Raw genomic sequence first — 19,158 nt, 5'->3', positions numbered from 1 at the left:
TCCAGCGCAGTGCTTGTCATCCTACCTGTTACCTTTTACCCGCTAGGTAACGAACTAACACTGTGTACAACGATTTCTATTCCCAAGACTTTAGTTTGGATTGTGCACAAAGTTTGGCACCCGTCACGTAAGCCGCCAGTGAAAGACATAAGAATGCCGCGGAATTGTAAACCGAATGTTACAACTTCCCGTAAATGATCAAAAATGATTACTATGTTTCTAGGGATTCACATGGGTCTGTTAATCTTATATATTATATTGAGCTATGATATCACATTTATTTTATAATTAAAATTTTTTTAGAGAGATTTCAAAAAGTAGTAAACTACAAAAATTATTTTTTTATTTGTTTAATTAATTGAATTTTTGGATGATCATACAGCTATTTCGAGTATTACCAACTACAAATCATAAGTAGTATTTATGGAAATATTTCTTATATTTAATTGTACGGGAATAAGTTTTTAAGACTGTAAGAACAAAGGGTAAGAAGACTGTAAGAAATTTAAAGTTCAAATTCATTGTGAATCAGCCAACTGACCCAAAGCCATACTTGCCATGTATATTCGAACTAAGAGTTTTTTAATTTACTGTAAAAGTTCATTAACAAATTCACTTGCTGTGTTATATTAGAACGAAAGCAGATCTTGAAAAATTAACTTCATTTTTGATTTTTCTTTTTCATTTTAAATTTCAATATTTTTTAGAACCTAACCTAAGAACGTAATATGGAGAAAATTACGCTTATGTTACTCTACGATTCGTACAAGTGAGACTGGACATTGAGTATATATTGTTATTCATGTTATTTCCATTATAAGCCTATTATATATGAAATTAATTTTAACGTCAATATCTCAGAAGTGACTATTTTTCTTGATATAAACTGTTGTATTTAATAGAAAGGTTTTGTATAATTTTTATATATTTGTAGTTTTTATATATACATAGTTTTAATAGTTTATAGATTAATTATAGTTTTTATTTTTTATAGTTTTGTATTTATATTTTATAAATTGTTTTTTACGTAACTTTTATTTATAATTATTAAAATTATAATTATAATTTATATTATCTCAAATATTTACTTACCGTATAGGTTATACTAAACAATATATTTTACAAAACACAAACGAATAAATAAATACTATAGCAAATAAATCCTCTGAACAACAATTTAAATTGTGGCTTTTTTGAAGGAGCACTCGATGGCTTTTCATTGAATTGTCAAAAAAGTAGCCGAAATAGTAAACAAACAAAACTAAAAGTAAAAAAAACTTTAAAAAAATACTGCGAAGTATAAAGTAATTCCGCAGATACTTTGCTTCTTCTTGTTCGTGCAAATATCACAAGAAAATGGCAAATAGTTTTGAAAAAAAAATTATGCTCTTTCCTTTCTTTCTTTTGCGTCTAGGACCAACAAAATTTACATTGCATTCCGAATCAAACACAAAAGATATGTGTAAGAAAAATAACAGAAAACATAAAATTAATAGTAAATCGCGTACAACACAAACAGACATACGCCAGCACAAACACATCACAACTACACCAATACCCTGCCAAATGTCAGTCAGATGATACAAAACAAACTAAGCCATAACAGCAATACGAACTGCTGCAGCAAGAACAAAAACAACTTTAATAACGACCACAACCAACTATTAAAACTACAACAACACCAAAATAAAAGTTTAAGAAAAATCGATCTCATACTCGTGTTTCACTCACAATCAGCCGACGAAAGCCGACTAAAACATGTGTCTCGTGCCGCAAAGTATCTTAGCTTTTTCCCTCGTTTTGTTGTTGTTTTTTTTCGTATGTATTTTTTAATGCTGCTTTATTTATTTACTTATTTCTGTTTGTATTAGTAATTAAGTGCAAATTATAACAATGTATAAGATACTGAACATATGTAATGAAAAATGTGCAGCAATCACCTTGAGTTGAATTCTTTGTTAAGTCACTGCTCAAAATTTATAACAAAGTTTGTTGTTGCAATTTATAACTATAGCACGTGTTGTTTTGCTTTGCGTTATAAAAAATACAAATTACATTATTTTATAAAAAGTTTGATAATCAAGCGCTGCATTAAATTACTTCCGTACCGAGAGAACATACACGACAAAATGACACCCGGGATTGAAGTGAATTTGCTAACAAATCCCCGAAATAAATACAAATGCCAAAAAGCTTTTACACATAATTCGCAAGAAAATTTCTCACTAAAAGCTTCCACGGTCCACTAACAGCCACCGGCCGGAACCTTCAAGACACAACTTTTAATCTGCTTCTTGAAAAGCTTTCGGCACACATACCTTTCAATTTACTATACTGCATATTCTCTCTCCACTTTTTACTTTCGTTGCTTTTCCCCACAAGTGCAATGGGACTATAGTGCAATTTGTATTTAACTGAAGTTAATCCAATTTTTAACTGAAGTTAATCCAATTTTTTTCTTTCTAAATCATCAAAATTTATCCAAAGATATTGTTTTATTTTACTTAAAAAACTATTTTTTACTATTTAAATTTTATTTAATAATTTTTTATTTTATTTTTTAAAAAGTTGTTTATATAAGTATATTACTATGTTGAGACACTTGAGCACTTTTACTCTCTATTAACTGCGAGGTTTCTTCAAAACCCCTCTCCACACCTTGATTAGATTATTGTTTATCACTTCATCAGACTAAGCAATAACTGACCTCAGATCTGCATACCTCACTGAGGAGCCTAAACCATTCTAAGATTCGATAACGCGGTATTTATAAGCCTGTCAGTTTTCGTAAATAATTTCAGGGCTTCATCTTTTATGTATTTTTTGATTGGATCAAATGTCGTGGAAATGGAAAAACTTGTTCCGTTTAAAAAGGTGTTTTAATCGGTACCTGCTGAAGGAAAACGCGATATAAAACGCCCGCATTTTCGGTGAAAGGAGCACGTGCCCAATGATATGAAGACACTTGGTACTACCAACTAGTAGCACCTAGCCACTAATCCGGCTGGCTAATGAAGGCTACATAGCAAAAGACGACTTACGTCTGTAATGGCTAACTAACGAATGAATGAATGCCTAAACATAACACAGTTATTCAATATTCTTTAATTATATTATATATAATTAAAATTGTAAAGGATGACATTTTTAATGTCAATCTACGATACTTCATATATAATCTTACAAGCTTTTTTTGGCAAGCTAATGATAAAGCATCAATCCAATAAATTCCTATAGGGTTTAATTTCTTAAATTTTCACAACAGATGGTACTCTCGGAAACGGATTGTACCTATTCAATTTTAAGCTTAAAGATAATACAATATATGTTTGTTTTATAAAAAGAGGAAAATTTCAAAGTAATTAACATAAATGGCAAAATATTCAAAAACATTAAACAAATTATTTATTGAGTAAATGTCAGTAAGTAACTTTACTCTCTTCTCGTTGTGAACATCTAATTTATGTGAAATAGTTTATTCCGTGGTCGTATATTTTATGTGGTTTTTACAGTATTATACTTCTTACGTCGGCGTATCCGCCCTCTGATCGAAGATTGCTTTGGTTGTTTTATAGATTTAAAATTTCCATGTTGACTACCTTTTGAAATATTTTCAGTGTCTTGTCTTTTATATATATTTTGACTGTTCCTATTTTAAGATTCTTGTGCATATTTGTATTTGTAATATATCCAGTAGTTTTAAATATTCCTCTTAATGGTACATTTTGTACTATCTGTAGTTGTTCTACATTAGTGTTTGATACTCTACCGCACACCATTCAACCTTACTATATAGGTGATTGGGTCTTATTATTTGTTTATAGATCATCATTTTATTTGTATGTTTGGTTCGTATAAGAGTCTGCTATCCATATTTATTCCCAGACATTTTACTTTATTTTTTTTATTTTTCCTTTATATTTTCAGAACGAAAATGCAAACTTCAAATATGTACAGAACAACATAAACAAACCACAGAATCACAAATCAGAATAGTAACAATATAATTAACCAGAGAGAAAACCTGATTTTATAATATTAATTTATAATATATGGCTATAAATCGATATTGAAAAAAGTACACATGTTAGAAAAGTACTAACAAGCGTAGTACCCGACTAATTTTTACTTAACCACTTGCAGCAAATCGAAAATTTCTGATACCTTCACTTTTTGAAACTTATTTCAAATTATACATGAGATCGGAATAAAGGAATAATGGTGAAGTATTAAATGGCAAGAAGCAATTCTTAATAAAAATATTATATAATAATACATCTCGTATTATTGAATCATGTCTACAATAATTCTATCCAATCAACGAAACTGATTTAAAATCCCAATATCATCTACCTTCTAGTTCTAACAAATTCATTTTCTTCCAATTTTCAATACCAGTTCAATAATATTTATTTTGACACAAAGATTATTTTGTATAAAATTCAACTTTATTTAAGCATCATTAAAATTTTGATGAATTTTGATGAATTTTGATGTCAGTCTGTAAAATTTACCAAAAATTTACCAAATTTATACATAATAATTAAAATTGATAAAAAAAATGTATACAAATATATAGAAAGAGATCGGATACATTGTTAGTCTCAATTACAGCAAGAAAGGCAGTCCAAGAATGGCTTCAAAGATGTAGTGAGGAAATTTGACACACTTCAAAAGCACATCGGGCTAACGGGCTAAAAAAAGAAACTAATAGTATATACAAAAAATCAAATCAAATTAGTTTAATATTTAAGCTATGTTGATGAAATGAGTCCAAATTTACTTATATATATTTAATTTCTTATTATTAAATTTATAATAAAAACAACGTTAAAATTATAAAAATTATTACGTATTTCTTAATACATATTTAAAAAAAAGATTATTTTGCATAAAATCAAACTTTATTGGTATATCATTAAAATTTTGATGAATTTCGGTATTAGTCTGTATAACCTGAAGACATGATTCGTATTTTATGATTATTAATTTGAGTACTTACCAAATTTATACGTAATAATTAAAATTGAGAATAAATGAATACGAATATATAGAAGGTGATCGGATATATTGTTAGTATCAACTACATAACGATTGACAATCCAGCATGGCTTCAAAGGTATAGCGAGGAAATTGGATACACTTCAAAAGAAAATCGTTGAGGGGCTATAAAAAAAAAGTATTGAAATTATATGTAAAATAACCATATAAAAGCATATATAATATTTAAACTTTGTAGATAAAATAATTGTAAATGTTCTTATTTTCAAATATTAAACGCAGAAATATGTAAAATATATGTAAAAATCTGTATTTGAAGAAGTGATCTTCGTTGTTGTCATATAATTAACATTAGTAATATATTAATAATATTATCCATATATTTAATTTGGTTTTGGTAATTCACAATCACTTAGTTAAAAAGCACAAATATTATTTCATAGGTTAGATACAATTCATATGATTTCTTATTTACCAAAATCAAATTAAAACTTTTTCAAAGTACTTTAAGACGTTCCAAACGATCATTAAAAACTGAGTTAAAATTTTAACTAAACGTTATTATAACTATTGAAGATTACAATAAGTCTAAACATTTCTACGTGAAATGAGTTTTCTCATTTCAAAAAAATTTTTAATAGTCTCTAATCTACCAAAAATATGGACAAGAAATTGAAGTTGCTGTACCGAAAGAGATATTATCAAATATATATACATATACAGTAAAACTCACCTCACATGGCGGAATGCAGAGTTCAAAAAGATAAGTCCAGACATAAAAAAAACATCCAATATGGGCAACTAAAAATGAAAAAATCAAAAACACCAATAGCCAGAAGATAAACCACAACGGATTTTTCATTGCTGCTGACGACACTAACGCTGTAAAAGTAATTTTAGATTAGACTAATAAGTTTCTATCCTTATCACCTTTTACTCTGAAATCTTTACTATTCAATTTAAATAGTAGGTATTACAGTATACAATTTCATGAAGCGTTTCAAAGTATATAGGTTCCGTTCACATAACACGATCAGAATTGAGAAACACTTTTATGTTAAAAAATATTTATCTAATTTTTTTAATGAAATATAAAATATTAATTTCAAAATTAAAACAAATGTCAGTAAAATATGGAAATTACTGAGTTGCTTATCTTTATCATAGTCGTATATGAAATTACTCAAATAATACCGTACTTTAATTAATTAGTGCGAAGAGTTTTTTCTCCAGTTTATTAGATATATCGTTACTTACTCAATCTCCATTGTATTTGCGAAAACCAAGTAAGTGGTTAGAAAATAATTATGTACACATAATTACACAGAGTTATAATATTTATACTTTCAACCCAAAACTATGGTTATAGCGTCAACCGTTTATAGATTAAACTAATGTTCAGCGATCACAATGACTAATCACAGTGAGTTGACTTATTACTTACGTTTTATTTTTATATGTTTTCCATCAAAATATATATTTGTTCCGATTGGTTTGGATTCATATCAATGCTCACATAGGTGTGTAGTCATACCCCATTATTTCTTAAAAAAATGATGTTATAATATTAATAAAACTTAGAAGGTTTTTGAATTCCAAAGAAAGAAAGGAAAAACACAAAAATTTTAGGCAATTTATTGAAATTAGGCTGACCATACAACGCTGTTTCGAGTATTGCCAAGTACTCATCATCTTAACTCATTTTCTTAGGAAATAATCGAATTTAATTAGTTTATAGTCTGTATATAACTTGTTTGGACTGCAAGTGTTAGGCTTAGAACTCATGCCTGTCAAATTAGAAGCGATGACTAATCGTGTTTATCCACAAGTATCCAAGGTAGCACAAACTTTCACTGCTCTAGTTACAGGTTTTTTTTGTGTTTGTTCTTTCTTTCTTTGCTATTCGAAAATCCTCCAAATTCTAAAAATAGCTTCTTTATCATGAATGCCCATGCCTTTCCCCGCCCATGAATGCTTCATTCTTTGCTGTATAGAATATTCAACAGCTTTTGTAGTCCATAACCTACGAAAGGCTTTAAATATCTAGATGTATTCTTTATCGAAATGAAATCAGAAAGATCGACAACGAAATATATCGAACGATGATAAACTAGGCAAACAAAGCTCGTTATATTCCGGAGAATAGCGTTCCCAAAACATATTTTTTGACACAAAAACATATTTTTTGACACATAAAATATGTTTTTTATTGTTAATGATTTTATTAGACTTTTTATTAAATAAATTTATATTACTATATTAAAATATTATTTACACTAACATAAAATATTTTAAAAAAATTAAAACATTTTTATTGTATATATACATATATATATTAAATTGTATTAAAATGGTGATTGGCAATCCATCATTGCCTGTGCACAGTAATGAGGAAATTGAACGATTTGCAACAACATATCAGTAAGACCCTGAAAATTAATATTCATTAATTATTAAATACATTATTAATAAATTTAATAAAAAAAATGTTTCAAAATTAATATAAAAAAAAAACAAAATTTAATTGAAAAATGAATTTTACTCAAATTTTACTCACCGATAAGCCCGAACAACACACCACTAACACATACACGAAAATATAGAACCAAGCAGCAATAAATGCAACCCAGAATGATATGAAAATTAATACTAAAAGCCAGAAAATAAACCAGATTGGGTTACCCATATTCTTGTTTTATATTGCTTAACGGGACCTCGAGCAGTAGTGAATCGTTATCTAAAAAGAATCAAAAAAAGAAAATTAATTTTGTCATATTTTAAATACTAATTAAAAAATTTTAAAGATTGGGTTAGATTTGGTTACACCGGCGATCCAAAGGAATTCACTTAGATCTATAGACCCATTGTCTTACCATATATAGAAAAACTAGAGGTTTAGAACCAATTAAAGCTATTCTATTAGTTTTGGGAAAGCTATTCAAGGGACCAAGGTGCTCCTAAAAGAAAGCCCCTAATGTGGTGAGGCGGCGCCACGCATATGCCAAACTGAAACAAAGCAGATAGAAGGCATTACCATCGTCCTCTCCACAATTGCGGCAGGTATGATTGAAATGGGAATTTCAATCTTCTGGCATGATTACCTTAAATGCACTGACATGTTAGTAAACCTACCACAAGACTGATATCTCAACGGTGCACGTCAATGAGAAAATTGGATTTTTCGAATAAAACGCAGAATTCTTTAGAAAAGTAAGCAGATATGTTGAGACGAATATATATCATATTTTCAACGACAAAGAGGAACTGCATCCTTCACCTTTCACGTAAACAATCTCTTAATTTTCTCGTAAAAGTCAGAACTATTTGGTTATAGTTGCTCGAAGATGAGAACTTACAAGTATTTTTAAATTGTAATTGAGTGCGCCCCATATTGGGTAAAATTGCCCTGAACTAATGTGGCTGTTTTATCTAGCCTTGCACCAGCAATTTGGTTTAAAGACACGTTTATAAGTTATTCCTTGATCATAGAAATAAACATAACATGGGGATGGATGTATATTTTCAATATTAGTTGAGATACAAAGATTTCTTTTGTATGAAGTTTAGCTGAAAAAACTTTCTTTTTTATTAAAAAACACAGTAATAGTTATTTGAAAAATAATATTTTTATATAATCTTTCAATTATATTATTATTATATATAATTATTATATAATATGTAAAAATTCGACAAGTAGGCAACAAAGCTAACCACGCACCATAAGACAAACGTAACTGATGCACAATGTAATAAACATTTAGAAACTGAGTACTAGAAGGAACTCGGAACGCAATACCAATTGTTCTTCTCTCTTATAATGACAACCGAAAAATTTAGTGAATAAATTTTTTCATTGCAAATAATTTATGTGATTTAAAATATTTTGAATAATACTTTCTACTAAAAGAAACATGAAAAAAGTTTAAATTGCTTTGTGGTTTTGTTTCGCCTCAGATGATTAGGAATTTGTTAAGCTTAAAAACTAGATGAATACCTGATACATGTATGCTGGACCTCAACTTACATAACGCAGAAAAGAGAAATCCAATAGGCAACCAAATGTTAGGGAAACAAAAACATCAATAGCCAGAAGATGAGCCACAACAGATTTTCAATGCTGCTGACGTCACCAACGCTGGAACTTAACTTCTGCAGTTTTATTATCCTTATCAGTTTCAAACTTTTACTATGAAATGTTAACTACTTAATATACAGAGTAGTCATTACAGCGTACAAAGGATATAGGTTCCGTTCACATAACACGATCAGAATTGAGAAACACTTTTATGTTAAAAAATATTTATCTAATTTTTTTAATGAAATATAAAATATTAATTTCAAAATTAAAACAAATGTCAGTAAAATATGGAAATTACTGAGTTGCTTATCTTTATCATAGTCGTATATGAAATTACTCAAATAATACCGTACTTTAATTAATTAGTGCGAAGAGTTTTTTCTCCAGTTTATTAGATATATCGTTACTTACTCAATCTCCATTGTATTTGCGAAAACCAAGTAAGTGGTTAGAAAATAATTATGTACACATAATTACACAGAGTTATAATATTTATACTTTCAACCCAAAACTATGGTTATAGCGTCAACCGTTTATAGATTAAACTAATGTTCAGCGATCACAATGACTAATCACAGTGAGTTGACTTATTACTTACGTTTTATTTTTATATGTTTTCCATCAAAATATATATTTGTTCCGATTGGTTTGGATTCATATCAATGCTCACATAGGTGTGTAGTCATACCCCATTATTTCTTAAAAAAATGATGTTATAATATTAATAAAACTTAGAAGGTTTTTGAATTCCAAAGAAAGAAAGGAAAAACACAAAAATTTTAGGCAATTTATTGAAATTAGGCTGACCATACAACGCTGTTTCGAGTATTGCCAAGTACTCATCATCTTAACTCATTTTCTTAGGAAATAATCGAATTTAATTAGTTTATAGTCTGTATATAACTTGTTTGGACTGCAAGTGTTAGGCTTAGAACTCATGCCTGTCAAATTAGAAGCGATGACTAATCGTGTTTATCCACAAGTATCCAAGGTAGCACAAACTTTCACTGCTCTAGTTACAGGTTTTTTTTGTGTTTGTTCTTTCTTTCTTTGCTATTCGAAAATCCTCCAAATTCTAAAAATAGCTTCTTTATCATGAATGCCAATGCCTTTCCCCGCCCATGAATGCTTCATTCTTTGCTGTATAGAATATTCAACAGTTTTTGTAGTCCATAACCCATGAAAGGCTTTAAATATCTAGATGTATTCTTTATCGAAATGAAATCAGAAAGATCGACAACGATGATAAACTAGGCAAACAAAGCTCGTTATATTCCGGAGAATAGCGTTTCCAAAACATATTTTTTGTCACTTCAAGACAAACAAACTAGGACTATTCTTATACTTTATTTAATGTACAATCTAAGTAATAATTTTGACCACAAAAATGAAGTTACCATAATTCCAGTGATCCATTCTGTTGAAAGACTTTAACCCTATTAATTTCTATTATCTATTATATGTGAAAGCTTAAGTGAATAATTAATAAAAATAAAAGTACAATATTTAAAGTATTTTGTCATAAAATAATATCGATTATTGCCAAATACCCAACATCAGGGATAATTGATAAATATTTCTGGAAATTAGATTAATTAATTATTATTATTAATTAACCAATGTACAGAGTTTAAGCTCAGTGTCACACTTGTGAGCTAACTGACCCAATGAAGCACCTGACTTGTATTATTCTAACTTGGAACTGTGTCAATTTGTTGTTACCGTTAAGCAAGAAATTTCCTTTCTCTGATATTACATAAATCATAGCTATTTATTATCACTATAATTCTTATAATCGTACTCCTTGCCGCATCTACCTCTCAAAACCAATACTAAAAATATTACTTTATTGTTTTTATTGTTAATGATTTTATTAGATTTTTTATTTAATTAATTTATATTACTATATTAAAATATTATTTACAACTAACATAAAATATATATATATATATATATATATATATAATATATATATATATATTAAAATATATTAAAATGGTGCTCGGCACTCCATCATTGCCTTTGCACAGTAATGAGGAAATTGAATGACTTGCAACAACATATCAGTAAGACCCTGAAAATTAATATTCATTAATTATTAAATAAATTATTATAAAATTTAATAAAAAATGTTTTAAACTTAATATAAAAAAAAAAAAATTTAATTGAAAAATGAACTCACCGATAAGCCCGAACACCACACCACTAACACATACAAGAAAATATAGAACCAAGAAGCGATAAATGCAATCCAGAATGATATGAAAATTAATACTAAAAGCCAGAAAATAAACCAGATTGGGTTACCCATATTCTTGTTTTATATTGCTTAACGGACCTCGAGCAGTAGTGAATCGTTATCTAAAAAGAATCAAAAAAGAAAATTAATTTTGTCATATTTTAAATACTAATTAAAAAATTTTAAAGATTGGGTTAGATTTGGTTATACCGGCGATCCAAAGGAATTCACTTGTATCTATAGACCCATTGTCTTACCATATATAGAAAAACTAGAGGTTTAGAACCAATTAAAGCTATTCTATTAGTTTTGGGAAAGCTATTCAAGGGACCAAGGTGCTCCTAAAAGAAAGCCCCTAATGTGGTGAGGCGGCGCCACGCATATGCCAAACTGAAACAAAGCAGATAGAAGGCATTACCATCGTCCTCTCCACAATTGCGGCAGGTATGATTGAAATGGGAATTTCAATCTTCGGGCATGATTACCTTAAATGCACTGACATGTTAGTAAACCTACCACAAGACTGATATCTCAACGGTGCATCTCAATGAAAAAATTGGATTTCCTTTTATTACAAAACCAAAATATTTTAAAAACATTGTAATTTGTTTTAATTAGATAACAATGTAAATAATGTACTTTACGGTACGTTATTTAAAAGTTTATGGCAACTGTGAATCGTAAAAATATTTAAAGCGGTTCAATTTATTAGTTCCATATTCTAAGCCAACATTTCCAATGTGACCCTTATGAATAAAACACAGAATTGTTTAGAAAAGTAAGCAGATATGTTGAGACGAATATTTATCATATTTCAAACGACAAAGAGGTACTGTATACTTCACCTTTCACATAAACAATCTCTTAATTTTGCTCGAAGTCAGAATTATTTGGTTATAGTTGCTCGAAGATGAGAATTTACAAGTAATTTTAAATTGTAATTGAGAGCGCCCCATTTTGGGAAAAATGGCCCTGAACCAATGTGGCTGTTTTATCCAGCCTTGCACCAGCAATTTGATTTATTAAAGATAAATCAATTTGGAGGTATTCACTGTTAAGCGCACATTAGCTTCGAATGCGAGTGAATTTTCTACAATATAACCCAACTTTCTGAACTCAATAAAAAATTCAAAATTGAGAATAATAACACATCACCCAATAAGTCGTCTGACTAACTGAGAAAAACAAATATTTTCTGCCAAAAATCAATTTTACTCATCAGTATAATCTACTTCAAGGGCAATTATTCCAACGCTTCTCTAACTTCTCGATGCCGAGCAGTTTCAGCAATTAATTCTTCATTTGAGATAAATTTCTTACCGGTGAACATTTTTTTGAGATCAGCGAATAGCCAGTAATCGCTGGGGGCCAGATCTGGATTATAGGGTGGATGAGGAAGCAATTCGAAGTGTAATTTGTGCAATTTTGTCATCGTTTTTATTGACTTGTGACATAGTGCACTGTCTTGATGAAACAAAATTTTTTTCTTCGACATATGCAGTCGTTTTTTCACAATTTCTGCTTTCAAACGATCCAGTAATGCCGTGTAGTAGTTACTATTGATGGTGTTTCTCTTTTCAAAATAGTCAATGAAGATTATACCATGTGTATCCCAAAATACTAAAGCCACAACCTTACCAGCTCACTGTTGTGCCTTTAGACGCTTCAGATGTGGCTCACCGATTGCAGTCCACTCAGATGACCATCGTTTTGACTCCGGAGTGAAGTGATGGATCCATGTTTCATCCATTATCACATATCGACGCAAAAAATCTGATTTATTACGTGTAAATATCGCCAAACACTGCTCTGAATCATTAACACGTTGTTGTTTTTAATCGACTGTGAGTAAACGCGACACCCACTTTGAAAAGAGCTTTCTCATGGTCAAATATTCATGCATAATTGTAAACACACTGCCTGCTGATATCTTTACGGTCTCAGCTTTCTCACACAATTTCAATTTACGATCAGATATAACCAATTTCTGAACTTTTTTTGAAGTTTTCTGGAGTAACCAACTCAATTGAACGACCAAAACGTTCACCATCATCGGTGTCTGTGCGACCACGTTTAAATTCAGCAAACTAATAACAAATAGTTTTTTTCGATGGAGCAGAGTCCGGATAACACTTTTGAAGCCATTGCTGAGCTTGTACAGTATTTTTTTTAATCAAGTAGCAATGATGAATTAACAAACGAAATTGGTTTGAACCCATTGTTTTGAAAATAATAATAGTAGCTTCACTTAAACGGCTGTCACTTTTTCCTGACTAATCGAAATGTCATGGTATTTTACACATAGTCTTTTGAAGGTTGGTACTTCATAAAGGTCATATGGATTTGACAATGGCAGCGCCATCTGTGTGTCAGTCGTACGACTTATTAAGTGATGTAATATTAGTGATTCGAGAAAAGAAGAGAGAAGAAGAAAGCCATTTATTACCTTAGATCCGTGGAGGTGGGTATTTGCAATAATGGCTTTGTAGCGTCATGATTTAATTCATAATAGCGCCCAGCAAAACATAGAAAAAACTGATGAAAGTTATCCTAATGATTTTAATAATCGACATTTTTCTTATTTCAATTTTACTCGAAAATTGAATAACGTCGAAACGCAATATCGCACATGGTTATTTTACTTTAAATATCAAAATAAAGTTTATTGATTTTCAGAGTTGAAATTGAAGGAACTCTGAAAGCAGTACAAATTGTTCTTCTCTCTTATAATGACAACCGAAAAATTTAGTGAATAAATTTTTTTTTCATTGCAAATAATTTGTGATTAAAAATGTATTGAATAATACTTTCTACTAAAAGAAACATGAAAAAAGTTTAAATTGCTTTGTGGTTTTGTTTTGCCTCAGATGATTAGAAATTTGTTAAGCTTTAAAACTAGATTAATACTTCTCAGATACATACATGCTAGACCTTCACTCACATAACGCAAGTGGAGTACCACTTAATGCAATAACAAGTTCACTTCAGTCTCGAACCCCACAGAACACTCCAAATTATTTTAAATTTATAATTTTTAACATTATTTGTTGTATTTTATTCGCAATAAAATGGAAATAATAACTTTTAGAAAATTCTTTAAGTAAAAGAACCGACATTTATTGATAAACATTTTTTAGTCATTGACAAATGATAAGATTACAAAAGCCTCTATAATGAATCATTCAACAAAATATTTTAGATTTCAGGAAAATATTTACAGATAAGTGAAACATATGTTCTTCCCCGATTAAATCATTGATTACTCTTGAATCCATGAAAACAATATTTAAACACACAGAAAAATTACATAGAGATAAGACTTATAACATTGTGTATTGTGCATATAAAATATATAAATACCTAATTATAACAGGAAATATTTTTTTTTGATTAAGTAATAACATCCAGAATAAAACAAAAAGAAGCAAGTTCGTCTATATCTATGCAGGTATAGAGCGCCCGAGTGAAATAACATGTTTCTAAAAATAATTTTTAATTGTCAATGCATCCGATATTGGAATTCTCCAGTATTTATGGACCAATGCAGACCTGTTATGTCCCACATTCTATTTACAGTTTTATAAATGCACCTTCTTTAATGTAAAAATCGATGCCAATGGTCCCTCATTTTGCCTTCCTTAGTGTACTATACATATTGGGTCCAATATTCGTATAGCGATTTACCATTACTATGCGCAATATAGCTTAGTACACTTTTTAGTATTTAAACAAAAATTTTAACAAAAATATTTTACGTTGAAGTTAATTTACTTTAAAATAACGGAATTATATTAAGTGGAGGCTGATATTATCGTAAATAATCTTTACCACACATAGCGATATCGATGGACCTCGCATTATATTATATACAAAATATGATTCAAAATCAAAAAAGTGGACTTCAGTTTAATTCAAATTTAAAGATAATTCCTGCTGATATTTGCAGTCATTCATAAAATGCAATTATACGATATTTTATTCGATATTATAAATTCAAAGTGAAGGTCCAACCAGTTAAACAGATATACATAACGTTAGTAGTAGATATTTCTATTTATATAACTATAAGGGTATGTACACAGAATAGTAAGAAAAACGAAGCAATTTCAATTTTGGTTTATACTAGCACTTAACACTTAACAAATTGGACTTAACACTAGAATTCCTAGTATTTATAAAACAAAAGAAAGTTAGAAGTAGATATCAACTGATTAGTAAACTCTAATGTCACGATCTACCCATTTCACTCAAATATGAAGTGTGAAACGGGGGCGACGGGTATCTACTCGAGAGATATGCGAATAAGACAGTTATCCGGACTTTCTGATACTTGCAGTTTTTTTCAGGGTTGAAATATACTTAATCAAATAAACAGCCAGGTTAATACAAGTTAGAACAATTTGTCTTCCGAATATTAAACTTTATTTGTAAACAGTCATGCAATATTGAAAGCAATACATTCCAGAACGGTAAAATGAAGGATTGCTGTGATACATATATTGCGGCACCTTTATGAACATCCAATATCACAAGGTGTCTTTACTTTCCTGGGTTCCTGAAGTTAGGAACTTTAAAGAAAACAAGGCATAAGACTTCAATATCTAGGCGAAAATTTATATTGTTGGATCTCTTTAGCTTCATCTCTTTACCTAGAGACAACAACAATTTATGTAACTGGCCTGACCCAGGTAATTTTTAGTGCATCAGAATGGGATGTCTTCGAGTGAAAGTATTGATTGTTGTATCAGCAAGCAGTCGCTCAATCTAACATAACCTTGGAATAATAAAATGCTACCATTTCATTTAATTACAGTTACTGAAGTCATTTGATTTGATTTGATATATCTATATCTAGTATAATATATAATGTAATCTATACAAGTATAACATAATATATATAAAAATTATAACTAGACAAAAAAGTACATTTAATTCAGTATTCGTTAGAGTATCAGAACAGATTATATAAGTGGATCCATTGATCCACTTAGGTTGATTACCAATTGTGTTATTGCATAAAACTCAAACGGTTACTGTAAGATGAGGTTCTACAACTAACTACGATTCTCTAGAAATTAGCCCCAAGAATACTCATAACATAGATATTTTTTTTTTTTTTTTTTTTCTCAAGAAGGGTTGGGAAGTAGTCTCCGCGTCACTGCATCCTCGAGGATTATTGTGACATACCCACTTCAGTTCCATAGACGAGTAGCAGTTAAGAATGCCAGTATGTCCTTTGGAGAGATGTTGCCTACTTCCGTTATAAGCGGATATGCAATGGATAAGTAGCGAAGTCTGAGTCTTGCAAGACTATCACAGTGACACAATATGTGTTCTGCTGTTTTCTCTTCTTCGTAACAAAGTCTACAGCTATCGTCTCCAGTAATACCTAGATTCAATAAATGTTTTTTAACTCCGCAGTGTCCAGTTAGAAAACCTGTGACAAGTCGGATGCCACTTCTGTTCAGCATAAGTAGCTCCCTAGTTCTGGCTTTTGATCGAAACGGCATGGATTCTTTTGGTTGTCTGCAGGTAATTGTATTATCCCAATCATTCTGAGCTGCTTTTTCCAACCATTCATTAGTTTTAAGTTTGAAAAAGCTCCACGAAGGACCGCAGAATGGTTGTGGCCCAATATAGTATGAGGCCGCCCCTTTTTTCGCTAGTTCATCTGCTTTTTCGTTTCCCTCAAAACCGCTGTGCCCTGGAATCCATATTAAGTAGACTCTGTTCTTTTCAGCAAGGTCTTTGAGAAGTAGAAGGCATTCCCACACTATTTTTGAGGTTACTCGAGGTGAGCGTAGTGCCAGGAGTGCCGATTTACTGTCAGAAAAGATATATATGTTTTTTCCCGTGACGGGTTTACCTTTATATACCCTGAGACATAATTCAATTGCGTGTACTTCAGCGTGAAAAACTGAGTTTTCTTTACTCATACTCGCAAATATTTCCTCTTTAGGTCTTACTCCATATACTCCCGCCCCCACTCCTTCCATCGTTTTGGAGCCATCCGTGTACCACAGATGGTAGTCTCCAGCGAATGGAGGTATGTTCCGTTCCCATTCATTTCTGTCTGGTATTAGTATTAGGAACTTTTGGTGAAAGTTGAATTTAGGTAAGCAAATGTCAGATATGGTGATATTTAGTCCTTCCTCTCTTTGCATTTCCCTACCTAACAGGGAGTTATCGAGTAGTCTTGTTGATTGATTGCTAGTCAACTGTAGCTTGGCCATAAAAGTCATTGCTTCCTTTTTGACTAGTAGGTGAAGTGGGGGGAGCCCCAATGCAACCTCTAGGGCTGCTGTCGGGGTAGTTCTCATCGCTCCACTTGTCATTATGCAGGCTAATCTCTGCAGCTTGCGAAGTTTATCTATTACAGTCTTCTGTTGTGCTAACATAGATATAAAGCACTTTTCTTAATTTTTCAATACAATATTAAGTTAAATAATTATTGAAATGAAAGTGAAAACGTTATAAATATTATAAAGTTAATAAAGTCAATTAATCAGTGGGCATGGTTATTCACAGCCACAAGTAGTTCAAAACAAAAGTAATAAAACGTTTTTATTAAAGTTTATTTATTGCATAGTTAAGTAAATAATGAAATATTGGAACGTGTCTTCCACAATAAATCACCTATAATTTTGCGATATATGAATTTGATACCGCATAAAACGAATAGGTTTCTCTGACTGCATTCAGTACAACGACATGCGCTGATTTAGACCAATACACATTCTTCCATGTTTGGATGGAACATACTTTCAATAAGTATATAAGTTTTGGAAGATACCAAAACGGTCTTTAGACCCGTCAAAGTTTTTCAAATGTATCACATTGTACATATTAATCGAATTTTTGAAAGTGTTTTCTTTGAGAAGTTTAAATATACACCTCCACTGATTAGGCGTATAAATTATACACATGATGTCATGCGGGCATGGTGCATACATATATGATAAGAGCACTTTATCGTATCGGTCTTCAATAGAGAAACGCATATTTATTCAAAGTTTATATTTTCTTATATTTTTTTTTTTTCTTTTGTGATATTTTAGTCATTTTGTGTAGGTATTTAAAAACGATTTAATATATTTTAAGCTTTGTAGTTATTATAATATGAAAAGAAACTATTTGGTTAAGAAAAATTAATAAAAAAAAACACTAAAACTTATACGTTTATCGTAAATAATATTATTTAACTTTATTTTTCATTAACACAATATTTGTAAATAGATTTTATTTATAGTATTTGTTGTTTTTATTGTTTATATTGAGTCAATTTACATATATGGTAAACAAACTTGAATTGAAATTAACAACTTATTTGGAAAAAAATTTTGAATTAAACATTCTACACACAGAAATTGCAATTAATTCAAGTCATTAAAAGTTTTATTTTAGTAAACATTAACAAATCTCTAAAGAATTTGTATTATTTTGTTATTAAATATTTTAGAAGACTATAAATATTGCTTTCTTCAAAAACAAGAAGAACGAACTTACTTTTATTGTTTTGGCGCGACCAAACCGTACGAAATCAAAATATTTACTGAATTGGAGAAACTCAGCAGATACGAAAACAAGTTGAAGAGAGAACTCGTCTCGGCGCATATCGCAAAAGCTTGTTTCTTTCTACACCTTTCCGATCGCGTTGCAATTCTACGCAATACCTTCACCTATCAATTTTATCGCTTACTAGGCGTTCCCGACGTAATGTTAGCAAAGCAAAGCAAACAACAAAAAACAAGAAAATTATTTAATTTTTTTTTTCTATGTTATGGTAAAGTGATGTTCTTCACCGAAGGTAAGAGTCCTCAATTGCTTTCTTAAGATACAA

General features: G+C 30.1%; 2 protein-coding genes and 2 long non-coding RNA genes across 5 annotated transcripts in view; all 4 read right to left on the bottom strand.

Moving 5' to 3' along the window:
• Positions 1–2,134, bottom strand: part of LOC119685960 (acetylcholinesterase) — an 86,982-nt gene extending 84,848 nt beyond the window's left edge. For both annotated transcript variants that reach the window (XM_038100381.1, XM_038100379.1), the window contains exon 1: positions 1,941–2,134. The gene's annotated coding sequence lies outside the window, so the exon portion shown is untranslated. The remainder of the gene's footprint in view (positions 1–1,940) is intronic.
• Positions 2,135–4,465: 2,331 nt separating this feature from the next.
• On the bottom strand, positions 4,466–6,076 carry LOC119683935. Its single transcript, XR_005252707.1, has 4 exons — positions 5,932–6,076; positions 5,735–5,883; positions 5,003–5,166; positions 4,466–4,694 (listed from the first exon to the last, which is right to left on the bottom strand). It is a non-coding gene; the product is annotated as an uncharacterized LOC119683935 (long non-coding RNA).
• A 1,239-nt stretch (positions 6,077–7,315) lies between these two features.
• On the bottom strand, positions 7,316–9,307 carry LOC119683769. The gene is made up of 3 exons (XM_038097628.1): positions 9,026–9,307; positions 7,559–7,738; positions 7,316–7,430 (listed from the first exon to the last, which is right to left on the bottom strand). The coding sequence occupies exons 2-3, from the start codon at positions 7,685–7,687 to the stop codon at positions 7,347–7,349; spliced, it is 213 nt and encodes a 70-aa protein (XP_037953556.1). The 5' UTR covers positions 7,688–7,738; positions 9,026–9,307; the 3' UTR covers positions 7,316–7,346.
• A 1,740-nt stretch (positions 9,308–11,047) lies between these two features.
• LOC119686219 lies at positions 11,048–18,882 on the bottom strand. The gene is made up of 3 exons (XR_005252896.1): positions 18,825–18,882; positions 11,262–11,440; positions 11,048–11,153 (listed from the first exon to the last, which is right to left on the bottom strand). It is a non-coding gene; the product is annotated as an uncharacterized LOC119686219 (long non-coding RNA).
• Between the last annotated feature and the right edge of the window lie 276 nt (positions 18,883–19,158).

The sequence above is a fragment of the Teleopsis dalmanni genome, chromosome 2, assembly GCF_002237135.1.
Source record: "Teleopsis dalmanni isolate 2A chromosome 2, ASM223713v2, whole genome shotgun sequence".
NCBI classification, from domain to species: Eukaryota; Metazoa; Arthropoda; class Insecta; order Diptera; family Diopsidae; genus Teleopsis; species Teleopsis dalmanni.
The sequence above is the reverse complement of the archived record's forward strand: the minus strand, read 5'-3'. Positions and strand labels throughout refer to the sequence as shown.